At 43.0% G+C, this 22,876-nt stretch overlaps 1 protein-coding gene across 1 annotated transcript in view; it reads left to right on the forward strand.

Moving 5' to 3' along the window:
• The first annotated feature begins 8,808 nt into the window (after positions 1 to 8,808).
• The window catches only part of CUNH11orf80 (chromosome unknown C11orf80 homolog), a 56,784-nt gene continuing 42,716 nt past the window's right edge, over positions 8,809 to 22,876 (forward strand). The window contains exons 1-3 of the mRNA XM_042675853.1: positions 8,809 to 8,845; positions 11,236 to 11,374; positions 16,350 to 16,400. Of these exons, the coding sequence (XP_042531787.1) occupies positions 8,816 to 8,845; positions 11,236 to 11,374; positions 16,350 to 16,400 (220 nt within the window). The 5' untranslated portion in view covers positions 8,809 to 8,815. The remainder of the gene's footprint in view (positions 8,846 to 11,235; positions 11,375 to 16,349; positions 16,401 to 22,876) is intronic.

Genomic DNA, 22,876 nt, shown 5'->3' on the forward strand with positions numbered 1-22,876 from the left:
TAAACTAATGAATGACAAGAGAAGACCTTGGGACAGAAGATAAGTCTTTATTGTAAGAGGTGAAACTAAATGTTTTCACGTTAATCTGTGTGTTTGCCTCCACCTTTTTTTTGAGCTGTGTGTGAAGGTGGGAGGAATGCCAGGGATGGAGCCCAGCGATTCATGCATGCTAGGCAAATACTCTACCACTGAGCCAACCTCTTGATTCCCAACTATTTTACTCTCAATCTGGGTTGCAGAACTTAAGCAGTAGCGAGGGATTTGTATATACATTGCTCTCAGCCTAGGAATACTACAGGGAAACCAGAGTTACATTCTTGGCTTTTGCACTCAACAGACCTTTTAAAATCTGCTTCAAGAGCCAGGAGTGTGATGATATATATCTGTAGTTCCAGCTACTCTGACACAGGCAGATTTCTTTTGCACTCTGGAGTCTGAGGCCAGGCTGGGCCATATAGACCTGTCTTAACATAAAATGGACTAAAATCTATCATAGTAAGGAATAACATTTTTGAAAGTTTTGGTTTTTAAACTGCAAGAATCAAGTGCTTCAGGGGAATTTATTCCCCTCCTCTGGAGGCTTCCTTTTAAATATCAAGAGACAGAATCTGCTAAGCCTAAAGCTCAGAGTTTATGTCATCATCTGTTGAGTTGGGAAGAACATGTGAGCTCCTCTTCTACATAGAAAATATAATCCTGTGACTGGAGAATTAGGAACAATGGGGATGGGAGACCAAGAGAGTCAAGATGGCCCTGGGACTCTGCTCTCTGTCCCCACCACCAAACAGTAGTTAACAGAAGCAGCTTAGGTTCCATTTAATTTCTGGAACCAGAGAAGACAATCTTGGGCTGGGAACATGGTTCAGTGGTAGAGTGCTTGCCTAGCATGCATGAAGCCCTGGGTTCCATTTCTCAGTGCCACATGAAAAGAAAAAGCCGGAAGTGGGCTGTGGCTCAAGTGGTAGAGTGCTAGTGTTGAGCACAGAAAGGCTCAGGGACAGAGCCCAGGTCCTGAGTTCAAGCCTCAGGACCGGCAAAAAAAAAATACAGAGAAGATTATCTTTCAAAGTAGCCAGTTCTACTAAAGGACAACGGCAGGAGAAATGACATTGTTATCTATGGAGGCAAAGCAGATGTGAGGTAACCTGTTCCACATGGCAGTCTCATTCCCTAGACACAACTTCATTCATAGCTAGAAGTTTGAGAAGCTCCTTGATGTTCATCCTCAGAGAGAAAGAGGGAGAGAGCTGAGAACCGAAAGCCAGGATACCCATGGGGACTGGTGTGGAGTGGGGACAACAGAGGCAGAAGGTGGGTGGATGGCACAAGCCAGGGCTGGTGAAGGTCCAGCAGTGTCAGGAAGAGCTGAGCTAGAAGCGTGAATCCATCCCTATGTTCTGTCTGTGCCAAGACCACAGGCGCCAACTGCCACGGAACTGTGCCACGAAGTCCAATGCCCAAGACCAAGTGAAGGAAGCTACAGTTTATCAGTTAGGCAAGAGAGACAAATGATGGCATTTGCCTTTAGGGCTCATCTTGATGCCAGAAGGATACATATCCACACGTACTCTAGAACATCACAAGAAGATTAGGAAAACATACAATGTTTGAGTTGTCTTGAACTGGTCATAGTTCTTTTTTTTTTTTTTGCCATCAGTAGAAATTGGGACTGAGAAATACAATTATATATTTCCCTGCCTGAGTCTGTTAGTTGAAATGGTAAATAAGTCTGCTGGAAGTATAGGTAAGAAAGGCATGTTTCAAGCAAAACTGAGCCTCTTCTGAAGACTGGCTTGATTTCCTGTGACTAGTGTAGACCAGGATGCTAGCCTGAGCTTAGCCAGCTTAAGACAAAGGATAGACAAGCATTTGAAAGCAAAAGTCTGCAGATGAGACTGTAGATAAAATAGGGCGTTGTGATAGTTGAGGGTGGCTAGAGTGGGATGTAGAGGACTGAGAGGATCCTACCTTGAGCATCCTTCGACAGTATAGAAAAGTCAGGTTCCAGGAGCCCCAGGAGATGTGTGCTTTGCTCTTAGCAATGTTGTGAATCCATGCTGCTACTGAGTAAAGGTGGGAAACTGGAACTGATTTGAGGACATAGAAATGTTACATTCATTTATCTTTGTCCAGTTCAGATTCAAAACATCACTTATTTATGGTCCAGCCCTCCTAAACTATTTTTAACTTGCAAACTTAAATGCCATTAAAAAACTGGGCCTGTTTGAATGATTCTGACCCATCTCGGAGCAGGCTGGGAACAACTGCGATTCTCAATACCTTTGATTTTGCCAGTCAATGAGGAACCACTTCCTTCTTCTAAGAAGCTCATGTATTTAACCCTTTGGAGCACACACACTCTTGAGAAAAGGGTCTTCTCACAACCATATGTCTGAAATGAATTTTACAACACCTGCTTAATACTAATGGTTGCAGGAAAGTCTATGGGGTTCATCGATTAAATTGTACTGGCAAATGAGAGTTGTGTTGGGAAAACTACAGTGCCAAACTCCAAAAGAGTAGGTTTGGAGTATATCTTTTAAGCTGTAGACATTTTAGGCCAATGTTCAATTATTTCATCCTAATTCACTTGTGGTACACAGCTAAGGGGTTAGTCATTTCAACTATTAGTGGCATCTGAAATTTCCTGGTGGTAAAGACACTGAAAATCTCTGAACTTGTTTGAACTCTAGCTCATCACTTTCTAATTGTGTGACCTTGAACAAAGTATTTAATTTCTCTAAGTCTGAGTTTCCTCATCTGTAAATAATTAGGGGATAATTTTATAGAAGGAAGTTGTGGTGAGAAATTAAACAGTGCATGCCTGGTTCCAGATACAGCCTCAATGATTGTTAGTTATTGCCATGATCATTATTTTACATAATTTTGTATATAGACAAATCTTGCCTTAATAAAGACATGCTGCATGAAAATGTGAATTTGTGTAAAAGGTTAGTGGAGGAGGTTATTTGCATTAGGAAAAGATTCTTCCGTTTATGAAAGAACTGATAACAGGATTTCAACAGTCACTTCCCAATATGCCCAAAATGAGTTAATTCATACAAAACTTGATTTACAGAGTGTTTTAGAAACACAGCTAGTGAACCAAGCAAGCACAGGCATCTGTAATACAATCACTCAGAGCAGGTCTGAGCCCCTGTGACAAGTTAACAATAACAATCCTGAGTATTCCCCAGACTCCTTTATAAAGGGATTAGATGGCTTCTCTGTGCTTTCAAAGGGCAGATCCTGGGACTAATGAGTGGAAGAAACAGGGTTGGAGAGATGGAGAGATTTTTTAGGGTGACACAATGAAAAACTGCCAAACCACTGCTGTCCAAAGATGATTTTATAGGTTGCCTACAAAGTGGCCAATTTCCTAAAACAACTATTACATGAAATAGTGAGGTGAATTAGGTCAGTGTTCTTTAATCCTAAATATACTACATATACTATACAAATTGGATGGATTCTCTATCTTGGATACCAGGAAGAAGTTCAGGAAGGAGATAGGAGAGAGGTTATTTGGGAGGAAAGGTTGGGATGGAGGAAACATTGTTTCTCTGGCTGGGAAATACTGGATTAAGTGACCTCTAAGATTTCATCTAATTTAAAGATCCTACAACTCACAATTTATTCATAGATGTTATTTTAACTGTATTCCTGGGAGAATTTTCCTATTTTTAGTTGTGGAAAACTAGACCATAACACCAAAAGTGGTAAAATGGGAAAAGAATGAAGATACCCTGATCCTTTTAGACTTGATCCCATGAACTCATTTCAACTGGTAAGAATGAAAGTTGGGGAAACTAAAGACCAAAGGAGCCTTAAAGCTAAAACAGATCAAATCAAGTCAACCTTAGAGATCAATGGAAAAAAAAAAAAATCAGCCGAGTGCTGGTGACTCACGCCTATAATCCTAGCCATTCAGGAGGCTGAGATCTGAGGATCGAGGTTCAAAGCCAGCCCAGGCAGGAAACAGAAGACTCGTGTCTCCAATAAACCACCAGAAAACTGGAAGTGGTGATGTGGCTCAAGTGGTAGAGCACTGCCTTGAGCTGAAGAGCTGAGGGACAGCGCCTAGGCCTAGAGTTCAAGCCCTATGACTGACCTCCGCCCACCCAAAATTAATTCAAATCTGGCTTCAGGGTCCTAGCTTTCCTGGTAAAGTACTTCAGAGTACTGTTCTCTCTTTAGTTTTCAAGACTGGGACTTGAACTTGATACCTGGTGCTTCTACGCATTGGCTAGCATTCTTTTCAACTGAGCCACACCTCCAACCCCAGCGTTCCATTTCTTATACAAAAGACTGACCTATCATTGAACATGGGGAGCTAATATTCACTTCAGTGGGTCTCCAGGAAGGAGCATCTTTGTCCCAATTAGCCTATTAGTCTTTCAAATGAAGTTGATCAGCTGGCCTTCAGATCAATAGGCTTACTTGGTTGCACGTGAGGAGCTCACACTGCACAGCTGCTTCATCCTCAAGGCCTCTTGATCACAAAGCACCCTTCCCTTCCAGTGGATGGACATCAGCTGGCAGGACAAATCCAATCCTGCCTCCAGAGAAGGTAAAAAGCCAATTATGGAGGGAAGAAACACATTCTGTTTTTATTGGTTATCCAGGGGAAGTAGGGTTGGACACAGGAGAGAAATGAAATCTCTTGCCTGGCCTAGCACCTGTTACTGGTAGATGAGAAATCAGAGATTGTGCGAAGGTGACTCAGCCAGGAAAAACAGGAAGCTGCTGCGTATCTGAGCCAGGCATTTTAAGGAGGAGAGGAAGAAAAGCACCGGGAATGGGGGCGAAGAAGAAAATACTCTAGTTATGTAAAGCTCAGTCAGTATTGTCCTAGGAAGGGAATCTTTCCTTTGCCTATGAGTCTTAGAGGAAAAACAGAAGCCGTGGTCCGTGAACTGACACAGAAAGCAGCACCCTTATGGCCTCTAGTGTCCCCGGCCCCCTTCCGTCGGCCTAACATCCCTCTGCAAGGGCATCCCTGTCTGACCCCTGATAGGAAAGTAGTGGTGAAGCTGCCCCACATTCTGTGCTCCAGGTGGAGAAGGCCTCAAGAAGGTGAAGGGATGAGCTAATCTGAGCTTCATGGCCCCATTTCCAAGGATATGATTAGTGGAGAGGCACGGGGGACCTGCTCCATTTCAGGAAACCCGGTTACGGGAACCGGTGGGGGACAGACTTCTCTCAGGACCCAAGAGAAATACTTAGCGCTTTCTTAGTGTCTATATGGGAAACAGATTCTCTGGTGTTGTTTGATTCTTTCTTAGGAAAAAAAGCTCTCAACTGGCCTTCATTTTTACATCAGTCTGATAAGGGGATATTTTCCACTGAAGTTCCTAGGGTATTTAGGATATTTGAATGTTGTAGGGAAGCTTGAGAAAAAAAGTCTGACTTCAGGTGTGTCCAGGAATGAGATGCACAGAGAAGGCACACTTAAAAGGGAAAGACAGCTCAGGAGTCCCTGAAATGTCACTGTTCATCTGGCAGCATTGCCTATGACATTCTGGTTCCATAAACACTTAGTTTGGGGTCAGAATCAGTCTGGAGCTCTTAGGGTTGCATCTTTCCTTGGCTGAGCAGTATTTGTGTCTCAAAAATAAATATAAATGAAAGTTCATGCTGAGATGTAGTTTAGTGGTAGAACTCTTACCTTGCCTAACATATGCAAGGCCCTGGGTTTGTTGCGTGGAAGTGAAAAACAAAAAGAGAATCTCCAAAGTAGACATGAAACAGTAATTCAATTCCTGAGTGGGTGGCAGAATGGGAACAAAACCAGTATGTTACCCAGTCTAAGAACCAGGGAGAATTAGCCTGAAACCCTGTGAATAAGACACTGAAGGTAAAGCCATCTTCAAAGGCTCTTTGTATGACTAAAGTGATCTTGGGTAGGTCACATAATCTCTGTGATTCATACAGCCTTATCTGTTGAAGTTAAGTGATTGCCTAGTGGTCATTTCTGACAAGTGATTGCTCTGTGGATAGGATCTGAGTAAAAACAGTTTTAGTAATGTGGAGTCCAATAGCATATTATTACTAGGCCCAAACCCGTGGCATACACGGATAGATTGGGAGATCTTGCAGAGGATGATTGGGGGTCTCAGTAATGTGGAGGCTCCTACACTGCAGACCTTCCAAGCAGCCAGGGTAGCTGTTAGGAAATGGAATTGGGGTTCATTTTTTTGTTCAGATTCTGGCTTTGATATTTTATAAACTTAGTGTCATGTTACCTATACCTTGGAGCATCATTTCTATCAATTATGATATAACAACACCTCCTTTACCAGGGATGATTACTTAAGATAAATAAGGGGAAAAGTGTTTAGCACAGAACCAGTACTCATTGAATGTTAAATCCTGCTTGACTACAAGAGTAACTGCTATTAGAAGTCCCGGTGGTTGGCCCTCGTATCCAAGGCTTCCTCTTTCCCTTCTGTCCAGATTGGGTAGGAACAGCACTGTGTCCTGGCATATCTTTATTAGGCCTCTCTGCTTTTAGGATGGTGGTTGATGTTCCCTGCAACTTCATCCTTTAGGCTCATTCCGTGGAAGAGGTCTGGAAGCCAAGATGTCCAGCAATTGCCATTGGCAACTATTTCTCTACCCTACATTCCCAAAGCCATTCTCAAGGTGGAATATTTCTACTGAGCTGGCACTTTCAATGGGGACTTTTCTTCAATTTTTTTATTAGCATAAATTACTTGTACAAGTGGAGGTTTCACTATATTTCCATACATATATATATATATTGTACTTCATCAGTCTCACTCTATTTATTTCCCTTATCCCCCTTTTAAAAACAATTTCAACTGGTTTCACTGTTCTATTTTCATACATGTATATATTTGTCCATATTTGCCTTTATTTACCCTCTATTCATTCAGTTAGTGTGCATTAACTGTAGCAAGGTTTCACCAATCCCCTCTATTGCTCTTTCCCCGTCTTCCCCATTTTCAATTGTTAGACAGCTTTCAGTGAGATTTACTATGCCATCTTCATACATAGATGCAATGTATTTTGGTATTTTATTCACCCTTCATCCTTCTCTTCCCTCTCCTTGCTTTCAATGGGGCTATTTTGTTTTGGTGCCAGTACTAGGGCTTGAATTCAAGGCCTAGGTGCTATCACTCAAGGCTGGCACTCTACCATTTGATCCACAACTTCACTTATGAGTTTTTGGTGTTAATTAGAAATAAGACTCTCATGGACTTTTCTGCCCTGGCTGGCTTCAAACCATAATTTTCAGATCTCATCCTCCTGTACCTAGGATTACAGATATGAGCCACCGGTGCCCAGCTTTCAATAGGGGCTATTTTAAAGACCCATCCTTAATTATCACCTTAGTATCACCACAAATAGTGAAGATATTTTGCCACAATCATCCAACAAGGTTAACTCCTTTTCCTTCTGCAACTCTTCTAAAAAGGCAGAGAGCGAGAGAGACACAGATTATTCCCCAAATTCCAGTTCTCTTATCAAACCTGATAGTTATAATGAATTTTCCAGAAATAAAAGCCACCAGTGTCTAATATATCTACCTGTGAGCAGGGAGAAGGGTAATATTGCTGAGCAGGGACTGGAGAAAGGGTATGATTCAGGTTCCAATAGACACGTTCTTTGGAGTAACACCAAGGTTGCATACTGGGTAGGCACCCAGCCAGCTCACAGCCTGATCCGTCCAATCCTGGTTACTTGGAGTTGGAGTGGAAGAATTTTCCCTGAAGGAAAGCAGCCCACACCCTGTCCCTCCCTACTCCTTGGGCAACTCTTTGCTTGGCAGGAATCTCTCACCAGCGCCTGCTTTTGGCTGCCAGGTCATCAACAGTTAAGGGCTTAAGTCCTGTGGACCCTGTCAGAGCTTTGCTGCGATCCACCTAGGGTAGGTCTTGGAGAAACGCTAGGGCTTAGCCGCCCATTTAGTGCATTCAATCTGGGGAAGAGCCAGCGCCAGGGGCTCCCGCCTGTAATCCTAGCCACGCAGGAGGCTGAGATCTGAGGATCGTGGTTCAAAGCCAGCCTGGGCAGCAAAGTCCGTGAGACTCTTATCTCCAATGAACCACGAGAAAACCGAAGTGGCTCTGTGGCTCAAGTGGTAGAGCGCTCGCCTTGAGCTGAAGAGCTGAGGGACAGCGCCCAGGCCCAGAGTTCAAGCCCCACGACCGACAAAAAATAAAATAGAATAAATACATTAACGAATAATTTTCTCATTATTTGTCTCAAATACTTCATGAGTCATTTATATGGGGAAAAGACCGGTTCTCTGAAATTCCGTTTTAACTGGCATGGGTACGTTTCTTCGCCGGAGTTGGGATCTCTAGCTAAGCGCTTTGCAAAAGGCCGAGCGCCGCGTCTCGCGGAACCGTGGGAAAGTGTCCTCGGGAGGAGTCCCTCGCTGGCCGCGCTCCCGCTCACCTCCCGCTCCAGCCGCCGCCCGCTGGCTCCAGCCGGCCGCACCGCCCATCCACCCAGCCAGCCAGCCGCCCACTGCCAGCCGCAGCTCCCGGATCAAGGGTGGTGATGGGTGGGAGGGCGCCCAGCGCGCAGGTGCGTCACGCACGGGCGGGGCCAGAGAGGGGCGATGCCAGAGAGGCCGGACAGGAGCGGGGCGGAGCCAGAGCGGGCGTGGCGGGCCAGGGGCGTGGCTATAGTGGGCGTGGCCCGCTGTGTGGGCGGGGCGGGAAGGGCGGGAAGGGCTCGCGCGGCCGGCTGTGGGCGCCTGTCCGAGTCGAAGCCCCTGAGGCGAGGCGGAGGCCGCCCGCTGGGGCCTCTCACTGAGTGGGGCTGTTGCTTCTCTTGCAGCATGGAGGGGACGGCTTTGGCCGTCTGCGAGGTGATGCCAGGAAGGAAGAACAATTAGAGAAAGGCACTTTCTAAGGAGACGGGCTCTGTGAGGGGACCTCGAAGTTTGGGTGGAGGGGGGGGCATGGGGGCGGGTGGGGGCAGGGCTGCCGGAAGTGGAGGAAGAAGGTTCGGGAACTCGCGGCGAATTCGTGAACGCTGTCGCTTCTTCGTAGGGTTGTGAGGAGACCCGGGGGCCTGGAAGCCCTGGGCAGTCTCACGGGGTGGAGGGGGCTTTGGGAGGATGGGGAGGTTCACCCTTGCGTGGGGAGGAGACCATCCCCCATTTCCCACTGGCGTTCATCGAGGCTCGGGAATCTGTGAGGAGTGGGGCCAGGTCGGGAGGTCTGGTCCTGATCCAGGAGCAGCTGGAGGGGGAGGGGGTGAGACCTGCAGGCCTCCTCCTGCGCCCTCACCTGCAGCGCAGCCCCGGAAACTGGCTATGGTTCCGCCACATGCTTCACGCCCATCTAAAACACTGGCAGCTCTATTACCAAATGGGATACTTAGATCCAGGGTCCCTTGGAAGGGACCCTGGGCAGGTGAAGTAGAGGTGATACCTTAGAGGGTCTTGGGCCTCCTGTCTTCTTGGTTCCTGCCAAAAATTCGACATTAGAGGGCATGGAACCCAGGGTGCTGAGTCTGGCCAGTGTTCTTTTCCCCCATCTGTTCTCATGCTTAAAGGTACGTTGGGAGAGACTGAATAGAAGGAGGTGTCAAAGAAAGCAATACACTGTAGAAATGTCCAGAAACTGCCCTTATGAACTGTAGTGCAAGTTAGGATCTTAGTACCCAAGTTCTCTTAGTTAGATCTCCCTGCCTTTAAGAAAAAAGGGAAGGGCCAAGCGCTGGTGGCTCATTCTTGTAATCCTAGCTACTCGGGAGGCTAAGATCTAAGGATCACAGTTCAAAGCCAGTCCAGGCAGAAAAGTCCCTGTAAGACTCTTTATCTCCAATTAACCACTCAAAAACCAGAAGTGGTGCTGTGAAAAAGTGGCAGAGCGCTAGCCTTGAGCACAAAAAGGCTCAGGGAGTTCAAGTGCCACAACAGACACACACGAAAGAAAGAAAAAGAAAAGGGGAAGGAGGTGATAATTCTCCTTGTGGGAGTGAATCTACTTAAAATATATTGTGTTTTAATTATGTCATCAAGATTGAATGTTTCAGCTAGGTACAATGGTGCATATCTGCATTTCTAACTTGTAAGAAGCTAAAGCAAGATAATCTTGGGCTGGGAAGGTTGGCTCAGTGGTAGAGTGCTTGCCTTGTATGCCTGAGGCCCTGGATTTGATTCCTCAGCACCACATAAGCAAAAAGAAAAAAGCCAGAAGTGGTGCTGTGGCTCAAGTGGTAGAGCACTAGCCTTGAGCTGAAGAGCTGAGGGACAGTGCCCAGGCCCAGAGTTCAGGCCCCACGACCGGACCCCCCCCAGAAAAAAATAATAAAGGTAGTATATTTTTTTTTTAAAGATGAATCTTCAATTCTAGGCCAGTCTGAGCTACATAGTGAGACCTTGTTTCAAACAGCCAGATAACCCCAGGAACTCAACTATAAGCAGAAAAGACAATGTTTTATTCAGACATTTTGGGGTCCTATTCAGTTTAAAATACAGTGGATAGTCTTGCAGATGAATTTGTGATAAATAATAGCAAATATCTACTTAGTAGTTACTCTATGCCAGGCACTGTTAATCATTTTACACATATTTCTCTATTTTCAGTATCAACATATGTGATGGGTTTATTCTTATCTTTATAATGAATCGGAGGGACTACAGAAAGGGTTGGGAAAGTGGCCCAAGGTCACAGGCTAGAATTTGGTACATCAGGAATACAAACCTAAACTTTTGCCTCTGACACTCTTAAATAATACTTCCTCTGTTTGGAAGTAGAGCTGTGGCTCAAGTGGTAGAGTGTGAAAAAGCTTAAGAGAGAGTGTCCTGAGTTCAAGCCCCAGTACCAGCGCAAAAACAAAAATCCAAAAGTGATGATTCAATGAAAAATAAAGATGATTTATAGCCATAGGTCATTTTATAGTCTTTGAGTTGATGTTTGGAGCAGAAAACAAAAAAGCAAAGTACCACTGAATTTTTCCTTAGTTTTTCTTTTTAGCTGAACTTCTCTCTGAATACAGCAGTTTACTATCTGTTTCCTGCCTTGTAGGGCACCATGTTGAATTTCACTGACTCCTCCCTTCTGTCACTCCTCTAGCTATTTTTTTTTCTGGGAGACACAATGCTATGCCCTGAACAAATGTAAATCTGGCATTTTATAAGGAGGAATACAATATGTTGTATTAAGGTTACGAATTTAACTGTGTCATACAAGTTTATTCTTAACATAATTTTTAAAAGAGATTGTGGTTTCATTGTACTCTTTTCAGATTTTGAGATACTTAATAATACACTGGAAGTGTGAAACTGGAATATCAAAGGGAACATTGCTAGAATGGCAGCTAGTGATTTCCATAGAAGCATTAAATTCTAAGCACCAGGCAAATTCTCTTCATTGTGTAACAACTAGTAAGTAGAGGAAGAAATTATTGCTTTTCTATTGTTGTATTGTCATGATTTATGTCATAGTTTATATAGAAATTTCAATTAATCATCACATTTATCAGAGAGTTAAAAAAACAAAATAAGCTGGGTAGACACTAGTGGCACATGCTTATAATACTAGCAATTCAGGAGCCTGAGATCCAGAAGATCATGATTCAAAGACAACTTGGGCAGAAAACCTTATGAAGTTCTTGTCTTCAAAGTAAACAATATAGCGCAGAGCTGGAGATATGACTCAAGTGGTAGAAAACCAGAAGTAAGCCATACGAGTGCAAAATCCTGAGTTAAAACACCAGTACTAGTCCGGGTACCAGTGTCTCATGTCTGTAATCCTAGCTACTCGGAGGCTGAGATCTGAGGATCGAGGTTCAAAGCCAGCCCGGGCAGGAAAGTCCATGAGACTCTGATCTCCAATAAACCACTAGAAAACCAGAAGTGGTGCTGTGGCTCAAGTGGTAGAGCACTTGCCTTGAGCTGAAGAGTGCAAGGACAGCGCCCAAGCCCAGAGTTCAAGCCCCACGACCAACCAAAAAAAAAAAAATCCACCAGTACTGCCTAAACCAAAACCAAAACAACCCAAAATGATAGTGACTTGGTTAGTAGAGACTGGGAAGATTTCAGTTCAAGGCCAGCTTGGGCAAAGTGTTTGTGCGTTTGTCTCCCCCCTATCTCAACCAGTAGCCAGGCACACTGGTGTTCCTGTTTCACCTCAGCTACTCTGGAAACTGAGCGTGGAAGGATTACCATGAGATTATTTACTGGCTACAACTAAAATTGCTCATAAACACCTTTTGCTCACAATTATAATCTGCTCTCTCACCATGAAATTTACTGCTTTCTCTGTTTTTTTCTTTGATGTCCAGATGCTGGCAATTGCAAAAGGGGAAAAAAAGATGAATGGTGCATACTTTAATAAACCTTTTTACTCTGTGTGTGTGTGTGTGTGTGTGTGTGTGTGTGTGCGTGCTCATGCATGCATGTGTGCACCAGGGCTAGAATCCAGGGCCTCATGTTCTCACCTAGCTTGCTTACTCATGACTGGTGCTCTATTATTTGAACCATACCTCTAGTCTGGCATTTTGCTAAGTAATTGGATATGGAATCTGAAGGACTTTTCTGCTGGGAATGTCTTTGAACCTCGGTCTCAGCCTCCTGAGTAGCAAGTGTTACAACTATAAGCCACCAGTGACTGGCTGGTTCTTACTCTTTTCTTTCATCATTTTTCTCTATTCTCTCAAGAGAAAACTAATGCATTGAGTGGCTCTGGAACAACTAATTTTCTTTTTTTGGTACTTTTTAATTAGTTTTATCATTACATTTTCATGTATACATATATGCTTATATATATATATATATATATATGTTTTCATTATATTCCTCCCCCATGGTACTCTCGTCTCTGCCTACCCCTTTGCACTAGTCCCCTTTCTCTTCCCAAATAGTACTTCATCTATTCTCCTCCCACTCTCTTTCTCTCAGTTGTGGGGCTTGAACTCAGAGCCTAGGCACTGTCCCTGGGCTTTTTGTGCTCAAGGCTAGCACTCTACCACTTTGAGCCACAGCTATACTTCTGGTTTTCTGGTGGTTAACTGGAGATAAGAGTTTCACAGTCTTTCCTGCTTGGGCTGGCTTTGAACCACAGTCCTCAGATCTCAGCCTTCTGAGTAGCTAGGCTTACAGGTATGAGCCACCAGTGCCCAGTTAAATTTGTTCTTTTTTTGTTTGTTTTGTTGGTCATGGGGCTTGAACTCTGGGCCTGGGTGCTGTCCCTCAGCTCTTCAGCTCAAGGCAAGCGCTCTACCACTTGAGCCACAGCGCCACTTCTGGTTTTCTAGTGGTTTTATTGGAGATAAGAGTCTCACCAGCCGGGCGCTGGTGGCTCACGCCTGTAATCCTAGCTACTCAGGAGGCTGAGATCTGAGGATCACAGTTCAAAGCCAGCCCGGGCAGGAAAGACTGTGAGACTCCTATCTCTAATAAACCACCAGAAAACCAGAAGTGGTGCTGTAGCTCAAGTGGTAGAGCGCTCGCCTTGGGCTGAAGAGCTGAGGGACAGCGCCCAGGCCCAGAGTTCAAGCCCCACGACCGACAAAAAAAAAAGAGTCTCACGGACTTTCCTGCTTGGGCTGGCTTTGAACCACGATCCTCCAGATCTCAGCCTCCTGAGTAGATAGGATTACAGGCATGAGCACCAGTGCCTGGATAATTTGTTCTTCTTTGTTGTTATTGTTGGTTGTGGGGCTTGAACTGATGACCAGGACATTGTCCCTGAGCTCCTCTGCTCAAGGCTAGCACTCTACTACTTTGAGCCTCAGCTCCACTTCTGGTTTTTGAGTGGTCAATTGGAGTTAAGAATCTCACAGGGATGGGGCTGGGAAGGTGGCTCAGTGGTAGAGCACTTGCTTTGCATGCATGAGGCCCTGGGTTCGATTCCTCAGCACCACATAAGCAAAAAGAAAAAAGCCGGAAGTGGTGCTGAGGCTCAAGTGGTAGAGCGCTAGCCTTGAGCTGAAGAACTGAAGGACAGCGCCCAAGCCCAGAGTTCAGGCCCCATGACCCGACTCCCCCCCCCCCCCCAAAAAAAATAAAAAAGAATCTCACGGGGACTTTTCTTTCTGGGCTAGCTTCAAACCTTGATCCTCAGATCTCAGCCTCCTGAGTAGCTAGGATTATAGGCATGAGCCACTGGTGCAAAGCAATTTGTTCTTCTTTATGACTAAATACCATTATGTATATATACCGCACCTTTATCCATTCATCTATTGATGGACACCTTGACTGATAAATCATTGATGTACTGGCATGTCTGAGGTATGCTGACTTGGATTCCTTCAAGTATATACCCAGAAGTGATATAACTGGAACATATGGTACTTCCATGTAGCTAGGATCATAGACATGCCATCACAGCTTAGGACATCAAGCTTATGACTGAGATAGGCTCCCATTAACTTTTTTCCTGGGTTGGCCTCAAGCTGAAATCCTACCTGAGCTCTCACATGTATCTAAGAATACAGGCTGAGTCACCATGCTAGCCTGTCCTCAATGTAGTTTTTATTTGCATTTCCAGATGGCATATATTTAAAGAACAGTGGTGGCACTCACTCTAGTCCAGTGATTGTCAACTTTTTTCCCTGCATGCAAATACACATTTTTTGGAAGGAGAGACACATTTGCCATTGGATCCTAAGACATGACTCAGATCTTAACTTTAGGGTACATCCCTGTGGGGAAAGGCATGTTCTATTTGGGGGAAAAAAAAGAGCCTCAAGGTGGTTCTGATCTTCTTATATACTTATGTATTTATTTTAATGGTTTTTTCATTGTCAATATGATATACAGAGGGGTTAATTATATAAGGTAATAAGTACATTTCTTGTCAAACTTGTTACCTCTTCCTTCATTTTTCTCCTACTTTCCCTTTCCCCAACCTCCCCCCAGGTTGCACAGATAATTTCCATTGATTCTGATCTTCTTTACACTCCTAAAGACCTGCATCCTTCTTTACTCTTTGCCCATTTATTTTTCTAAATGTTACAATTTCAGATCTGGAGCTTCAGGTACAAATAATTCTTACCTGATTGCCTAGTAAAATATCAACTATTTAAGAATAAATTCATATGAAAAGGTGTAACAGTGAAGTCCACATTTATATAATTAATATAAGCCAATTTTTTTTGCAAGAGCTGGAGAAGGGAGAGTAATAGAAGGAATGAGATTGATTGAAACATTTTGTAAGCATATGTGAAAATGGAACAATGAAATTCTCTGTATCATTAATGTAAGCTTAAAAATATAAAACTTTTTAAATGTGTGTGTGCAGGTCCTGGGGCTTGAAATTAGGGCCTAGGCACTGTCTCTGAGCTTTTTTGTTGAAGGCTAGCACTCTACCACTTTAGCCACAGCTCTACTTCTGGCCTTTTGGTGGTTACTTGTAGATTAGACTTTCCTGCCTGGACTGGTTTGAAATTGCAATCCTCAGATATCAGCCTCTTGAGTAGCTAGGATTACAGACATGAGCCACCAATGCTAAGCCAAAAGTAACAAAAACATTTTTAATAATAGTAAATTGTTAGAAGGGCTAAGACTTTAATTGAATCATACTAAAATAGGCATTATAAACATCTACTCTGATTCCTAGTTGCAACTTTCAGTCTTCTTAATCCTTTTCTATGAAACATAGTAATATCCAAAAGGATAGTTCTGGTATAGAGTATAGGTAAGTGTTGAATATAAGTGAAAAAGACTTGTCATTTGGTCATCATTTTCATGAAGGACTCGTGCCTTCAAATAGTCATTATACTTCATAGTACTTTGGTGCTTTCTTTCTTTCTTTTCTTTTCTATTTTGCTTGAACTCTGGGCCTGGGCACGATCACTGATCTTCTTTTGCTCAACGCAAGTGCTCTACCACTTGAGCCACAGTGCCACTTCTGGCTTTTTTGAGTAGTTTATTGGAGATAAGAGCCTTACAGGGCTGGAAAGGTGGCTCAGTGGTAGAATGCTTGCCTTTCATGCATGAGGCCCTATGTTCTATTCCTCAGTACTACATAAGCAGAAAAAAAAAAGCCAGAAGTGGTGCTGTGGCTCAAGTGGTAGAGCGCTAGCCTTGAGCTGAAGAGCTGAGGGACAGCACCCAGGCACAGAGTTCAGGCCCAAAACCAGACCCAAAAAAGCCTTACAGCCTTTCCTGTCTAGGCTGGCTTTGAACCATGATCAACAGATCTCATCCTCCTGAGTAGCTAGGATCATAGGTATGAGCTATCAGTACCTAGCTGCTTTCATTTTTTTAAAAAAATGTACTCATTGGTATTGTCTCTTTCTAATGTTCTGTGTGTAAGAGCAAAGTTTTTAGACTTCCATTTATTTGATTTTTAAAAAGATAAAACACATGTAATTGTTTCATTTGTGATAGTCCCTTTGCATCCTATTTCTTACAGTTGGATCTTCAGGAAACATTTATGGTTTGGGCCTTAAGAAGTTCCTAAAAGGTAAAGAATTACCCAACTTTTGATGATATGAAATCTTTTCCTGGCAATGAACAAACCTACACTAAAAATTGAGTTCCTTGGTTTAGTAAATAAAAATACAGGATGCTAACTTGAATTTCAGATAAGCAATTATTTTAAGTATAATTATGTCTCATGTAATACTTTACCTTCATTTTATTTGGCATCTCTATTGAAAGAAAATTGACAAAATTGTATAGAAGCCAGGCATCAGTGGCTCATGCCTATAATCCTAGCAACTCTGGAGGCTGAGATCTGAGGAATGTGCTTCAAAGCCATCCCTGGCAGAAAGATCCATGAGACTCTTATCTCCAGTAAACCACCAGAAAACCGGAAGTGGCGGTGTGGCTTGGTAGAGTGCTCACCTTGCGTGAAGAGCTGAGGGACAGCACCCAGGCACCAACAAAAACAACAACAACAAGCCGGGCGCTGGTAAGTCCGTAAGACTCTTATCTCCAATTAACCACCAGAAAACTGGAAGTGGTGCTGTGGCTCAAGTGGTAGAGCATTCGCCTTGAGCTGAACTGCTCAGGCATAGTGCCCAGGCCCAGAGTTCAAGACCCACAACTGAAAAAAAAAAAGTGTCTCATGGACTTTTCCTGCCTGGGCTGGCTTTGAACCCATGATCCTCAGATCTCAGCCCCCTGAGTAGCTAGGATTACAGGTGTGAGCCAGTGGCGTCCACCCCATGAATGAACCAAATATGAGCCATCAGTACCCAGCTTTCAAAAGTTTTTCAAAAGTATTTGTTCCCAAGCACTTAAAAAAGGAAAATATGAAGATGCTTTTACTCTGAATGATTTAGCTAGTATTAATATTAGTTTTCATATTGTATGCCAGCATCGGTATGGGTTAAGAGCTGTTGGTGACTTTTGCTTTGAGAGTTTCTTCTTTGATCATATGTGGTGGCACATGCCTGTAATCCTAGCTACTTAGATAGAGGGAAAAAAAGTTAATGAGGGGGCTGGGAAGGTGGCTCAGTGGTAGAGTGCTTGCCTAGCATGCATGAGGCCCTGGGTTCGATTCCTCAGCACCACATACACAGAAAAAGCTGGTAGTGGGCTCTGTGGCTCAAGTGGTAGAGCGCTAATCTTGAACTGAAGAGCTGAGGGACAGTGCCCAGGCTGAGTTCAGGCCCCACGACTGACCCAAAAAAAAAAGTTAATGAGACTCTATCTCACCAAATAAGCTCAGTGTGGTGGCTTATATCAACAATTCCTACTGAGAGGCCACAGGTAGAAAGATTGTGGTCTAGGCCAGCGCCATGAACACAAAATACTATCTGAAAAACAACTAAAGCAAAAGATTCAGAAGGTGTGGCTGAAGTGGTACAATGTCTGCCTCGTAAATGTGAGGCCCTGAGTTCCAACCCTAGTACTGCCAAAAAGCTGGGTGCCGGTGGCTCACGCTTGTAATCCTAGCTACTCAGGAGGCTGAGATCTGAGGATCATGGTTCAAAGCCAGCCTTGGCAGGAAACTCTGTGAGACTCTTAGCTCCAATTAACCACTAGAAAACCAGAAGTGGTGCTGTGGCTCAAGCGGTAGTGTGCTTGCCTTGAGCTGAAGAGCACAGGGAAAGCACCCGCAGAGAAAGCGCCCAGGCCCAGAGTTCAAGCCCCATGACTGACCAAAAAAAGAGAAAAAGAAAGAAAGGTATACGTTATAAAATAAGTGCTTAAGAAATGCACAGTGTGTGTGTGTGTGTGTGTGTGTGTGTGTGTGTGTGTGTGTGTACGTGTGTGCACACTACTGGGGCCTTGGCACTGCCCTGTAGCTTTGTCTGCTCAAGGCTGGTGCTCTACAAATTGAGCTACACCTCCAATTCTGGCTTGTGGGTGGTTAATTGGAGATAAGAGTCTCACCGACTTTCCTACCTGGGCGGGCTTTGACCCCTAATTATTAGATCTGTTTCTTAGGTAGCTAGGATTATAGGTGTGAGCTACCAGCTCCTAGTGTGTGGTACTGGAATTTGAACTCCCAGTTTCACATTTGCCAGACTGACACTCTACTGCTGAGCCACACTTCCAGCTCTGTTTCTTTGCTACTTACTTTAGAATAGACTATTGCTTACAGCTGTGGCACGTGCTGAGATGCAGTTCCCCTACATTAGGCTTCCTATAATACTGGGATAAGAAGCATGCACAACTCTGCTCAACTTCCTTCCCTACTAATGGACTCTTGCAGACTTTTCTGTCCCTGTGGACAAGCAACCTCATTCCTCTGAATCTCAGCCTCCAAATAGATAGGATTAAAGGCATGAGTCACCAGCACCTGGCTTCTTATACTTAGACATTTAGAAATAGTAATTGTGGGGCTGGGAAGGTGGCTCAGTGGTAGAGCGCTTGCCTTGCATGTAAGAGGCCCTGGGTTCAATTCCTCGGCACCACATAACATAAGCAAAAAGAAAAAAGCTGGAAGTGGTGCTGTGGCTCAAGTGGTAGAGTGCTAGCCTTGAGCTGAAGAGCTGAGGGACAGCGCCCAGGCCCAGAGTTCAGGCCCCATGACCGGACCCCCCCCAAAAAAAACAAACAAACAGTAATTGTGGAGGAAAAGCAACAAAACAAAAATTGAGATTGTTTTTGCTTTAGCTCTTGAGCAAATATTCTGTGAGAAGTTGATTAGAATGTTCTCTCTTTAGTAATAGTAATAAATTGCATTTACTACTCTTTAGAACTATATTTAATACAGAAGATTAACAACAGTGAACAAGATAGATTTTATTTCTTCTCTTATGCTCATATTTATGTCTTTTTTGTATGTTTGCCAGTATTGGGGCTTGAACTCAAGGCTTCACAATTTTTTCCTGCTTGTGACTTGTGCTCAACTGCGTGTGCTATGCCCCTAGTCCAGTATTTCTGTTGGTTGGTTGGAGATGGAATCTTGAAGGCTTTGTGCCTGGATGGGCCTCAAAATGAGACCTCCAGGACTCAGCCACCTGAGTAGCTAGGATTACAGGAGTAAGCCACTAGCATCTGTCTCCATACATGTATTTTAACCACGGTTCCACTGCTTCTTTAAGCCGCTATCTAAAAGAAAAGTAAAATCAGTTAATTTGTCCTGGTGGTTGCTCTGATTCTGAGAATTTATGGAAGTCTTAATCCACATTCAAGCACCTCAAAATTAGTTTATTTATCAAATTTTAGTTCTTTCTTTTTTTGGAGTATTCCATTGGGATTATGTAAATAGATCATTCCTAGTACCACTTGCCCAGTTAATATATGTAAAAGTGCTTTTGAGGGCTAGGAATGTAGCTTAGTGGTAGAGTGCTTGCTTAGCATTCATGAAGCCTTGGGTTCGATTCCTCAGTATCCACATACACAGAAAAAGCTGGAAGTGGCACTGTGGTTCATGTGGTAGAGCGCTAGCCTTGGGCAAAAGAAGCTCAGGGACAGCGCCCAGGCCCTGAGTTCCAGCCCCAGGTCTGGCAAAAAAAAAAAAAAAAAGAGTAAAAAAAAAAGTGCTTTTGAACAAAGTGAAAAATCCGTATAAATAAAAGGAATATATTAATGTCACTAGGAAGAAGATAAGAGTATTTCTTGCAACAGAAATCCATATTTTATATACCTGTAGGAGTGGTTCGATTACACATATAGCTGCTTTCTCAGCTAATGTTTATGAAATTGTTTTTAAAGATGAGAAGTCTATGAAAAACAAAAGAATGTGTTTAATATACTATCATTACCACTGCTAGGGAGGAGGTATTGAGTATTGTTTTTGGAATAACTAAGTATTTATTATGCTAATACAAATTTTAGACAATTTGCATTATGATGACTCTTTTTTTGTTGTTAAAGTTGGTCATGGGGCTTGAACTCAGGGCCTGAGCACTGTCCCTGAGCTTTTTTGCTCAAAGACAGTGTTCTACCACTTTGAGCCACAGTGCCACTTCCTTAACTGTTATTTTAAAAGCTCAAAACAATTTGATTAATCCATTTTTATATCCTTGTGATAACGAGTGGGTGGCTCTTTGTACAAATATGAAGCATTGCACAGCAAGAATACAATAAAAATTGAGTCATTTATTCATAATCAGTCACATTTAGCAGTCAATTGCACCCTAAGTCTTCAGCTGCTCGGACTCATAATACTAACCTCCACTCATATTTATTCATATTAATTAGGAACGTAAATTAGTCAGTGAAGCTCACAAAGAAAATTGGCCAAGACTAAGGCTTCAATCCCTTAGTTCCCTGGCTTATGCACCATTAATTATGTCTTTATTACTATTATTATTTATTTAACATTCCTGTAGCATTATTAGCAAACTGCTTTAAATTGGTCCATTTACTAATCCTTATACTGTTTAATTAGCTTCATAAGGGAGTCTCTGACAGCTGATTCACCAATCATCAGGTTGTCATGTGCTACAGCATATGTATCTGTACAAAATTAAATGTGCCTCTGATTTTAGTATCACTATACTGCCACCTTTATTGCACAGTTGATTTCTCTCAGTGCCTAGAATAATGTCACCATTCTTTAGGGGAACTTAAATCCTTCTGAGGCTGTCCAACTTCACAGTGGTTTTGTGTGTGTGTGTGTGTGTGTGTGTGTGTGTGTGTGTTTTGTCATGGGGCATGAACTCTGGGCCTGGGTGCTGTCCCTCAGCTCTTCAGCTCAAGGCTAGGGCTCTACCACTTGAGCTACAGCACCATTTCCAGTTTTCTGGTGGTTAATTGGAGATAAGAGTTTCATGGCCTTTCCTTCCGGGGCTGGCTTTGAACCGAGATCCTCAGATCTCAGCCTCCTGAGTAGCTAGAATTACAGGTGTGAGCCACTGGCACCCGGCAGATTTTTATAGTTTTTGCTATAAAGATTTTTTTTACATCTTTGGCTAGGTTAAGTCCAAGGTATTTTTTTAGGCTATTGAAAATTGTTTTCATAATTTCCCTTTCTGTTTGTCCATTGTTGGCATACAGAAAGGCTGCTGATTTCTGTGGGTTAATTTTGTATCCTGCTACTTTGCTGAAGTGGTTGATCAACTCTAGGAGTTTGGGGGTGGAGTTTTTCAGGTCCTTTAGGTATAAGATCATGTCATCTGCAAATAGGGATAGTTTAATTTCTACTTTCCCTATGTGGATCTCTTTTATGTCCTTTTCTTGCCTTATTACTCTGGCTAAAAATTCCAGAACTCTATTGAAGTGTGGAGAGATTGGGCATCCTTGCCTCGCCCAGGCTATTCTTGAACTTGAGATATTCCTACCTCCATTTCCTGAGTATCTAGGATTACAGGTGGGTACTCCTATCCCCTGCTGTCAGTTATGCTCTAAGACTCTGAACCTAATACTTTCCCCTCAGGGGCTCATTTTATAGACATGATCTCATTCATTTTTAAGAGGTAGGTCAGACATAAGTCTTATCACTGTTTCTGTTTGAGAGATGAGAAAACGAGACTTAAGCCTTACAATCTAAGTTTAGAAGAGACGAGTTTGTAGTGTCATACCTCTCTAATTATTCATTAATCTCTGCAAGAGACTACACTTAATTCTCAAGCGTTTGATACATTCTAAACAGTCTTTTGCTGTCAAATGTGCCTTACATTTGGCAAGATTTTGTAAAGTTTGATTAAGGATCAAGAAAAGCTAAAACAAATAGACTTCTGTTGTATTGTTCTTCGTTAGTGTTTCTTTACTCTTTTCTCTGCTACATTTATCTAAGTGCACCTTATTATTGACAACATGCACAAGATTTGATGTAACAGGATAGAGGAAGGGCAGGGACAGACATGATTCATACCCAACACTAACATATTCTTTTTTCTTTTTTAGCTTAGATAAATAAAAGAAAGAAAAGAGAGTTCTTATGATTAGAGGTCCAGGGAGGCTTACACCCTGGCTGAGTGATATATAAATGTTTTTATCCAGCAGTCAGTGGAAACTAGACTGCCTTGTACCTGCTTTGGCTTGAAATCCTTGAACTGTTTTTATTCTTCATTGAGTAATCAGCTGGTACTTACTGCTCCAGCCCAGGCGTTTTGAGTTACCACATACCTTTCATCTCCTCAGCTGGAACACAGAAATTGGCTTTGTATAATGGTGAATTTGGCTAGTGTGGTATTTTCCGTTTAGTAGACTTTGTGGTTACTCATTTAATACATTGTGAAAAGTGATTGGATGACATCATTTGGATCAAAGACCTAAATCTAAGAGCTAAGCTATAAAACTTCTAGAAAAAAAGAAACATGGGTATGAATCTTCATGATCTTGGATAGGCAGTGTTTTCTTACATATGACATTTAAACACAAGCAGCCAAATGAAGGTAATTGGACTTCAGAACATTAAAAACTGTCTTTCAAGGGCTAGGAATATAGCAGTGGAAAAGCATGGCTAGCATACACAGAACTTGGGTTCAATCTCTGGCACCAGAACAAAGACACACAAACTTTGGTGTTTCAAAAGGTATTAAAAAGTATAAAGATGAATTATACCTCAAAAAGCTGGAAAAGCCGGGCACCGAT

The sequence above is a fragment of the Dipodomys spectabilis genome, unplaced genomic scaffold (genome assembly GCF_019054845.1).
Source record: "Dipodomys spectabilis isolate Male_0828 unplaced genomic scaffold, ASM1905484v1 ptg000030l, whole genome shotgun sequence".
NCBI classification, from domain to species: Eukaryota; Metazoa; Chordata; class Mammalia; order Rodentia; family Heteromyidae; genus Dipodomys; species Dipodomys spectabilis.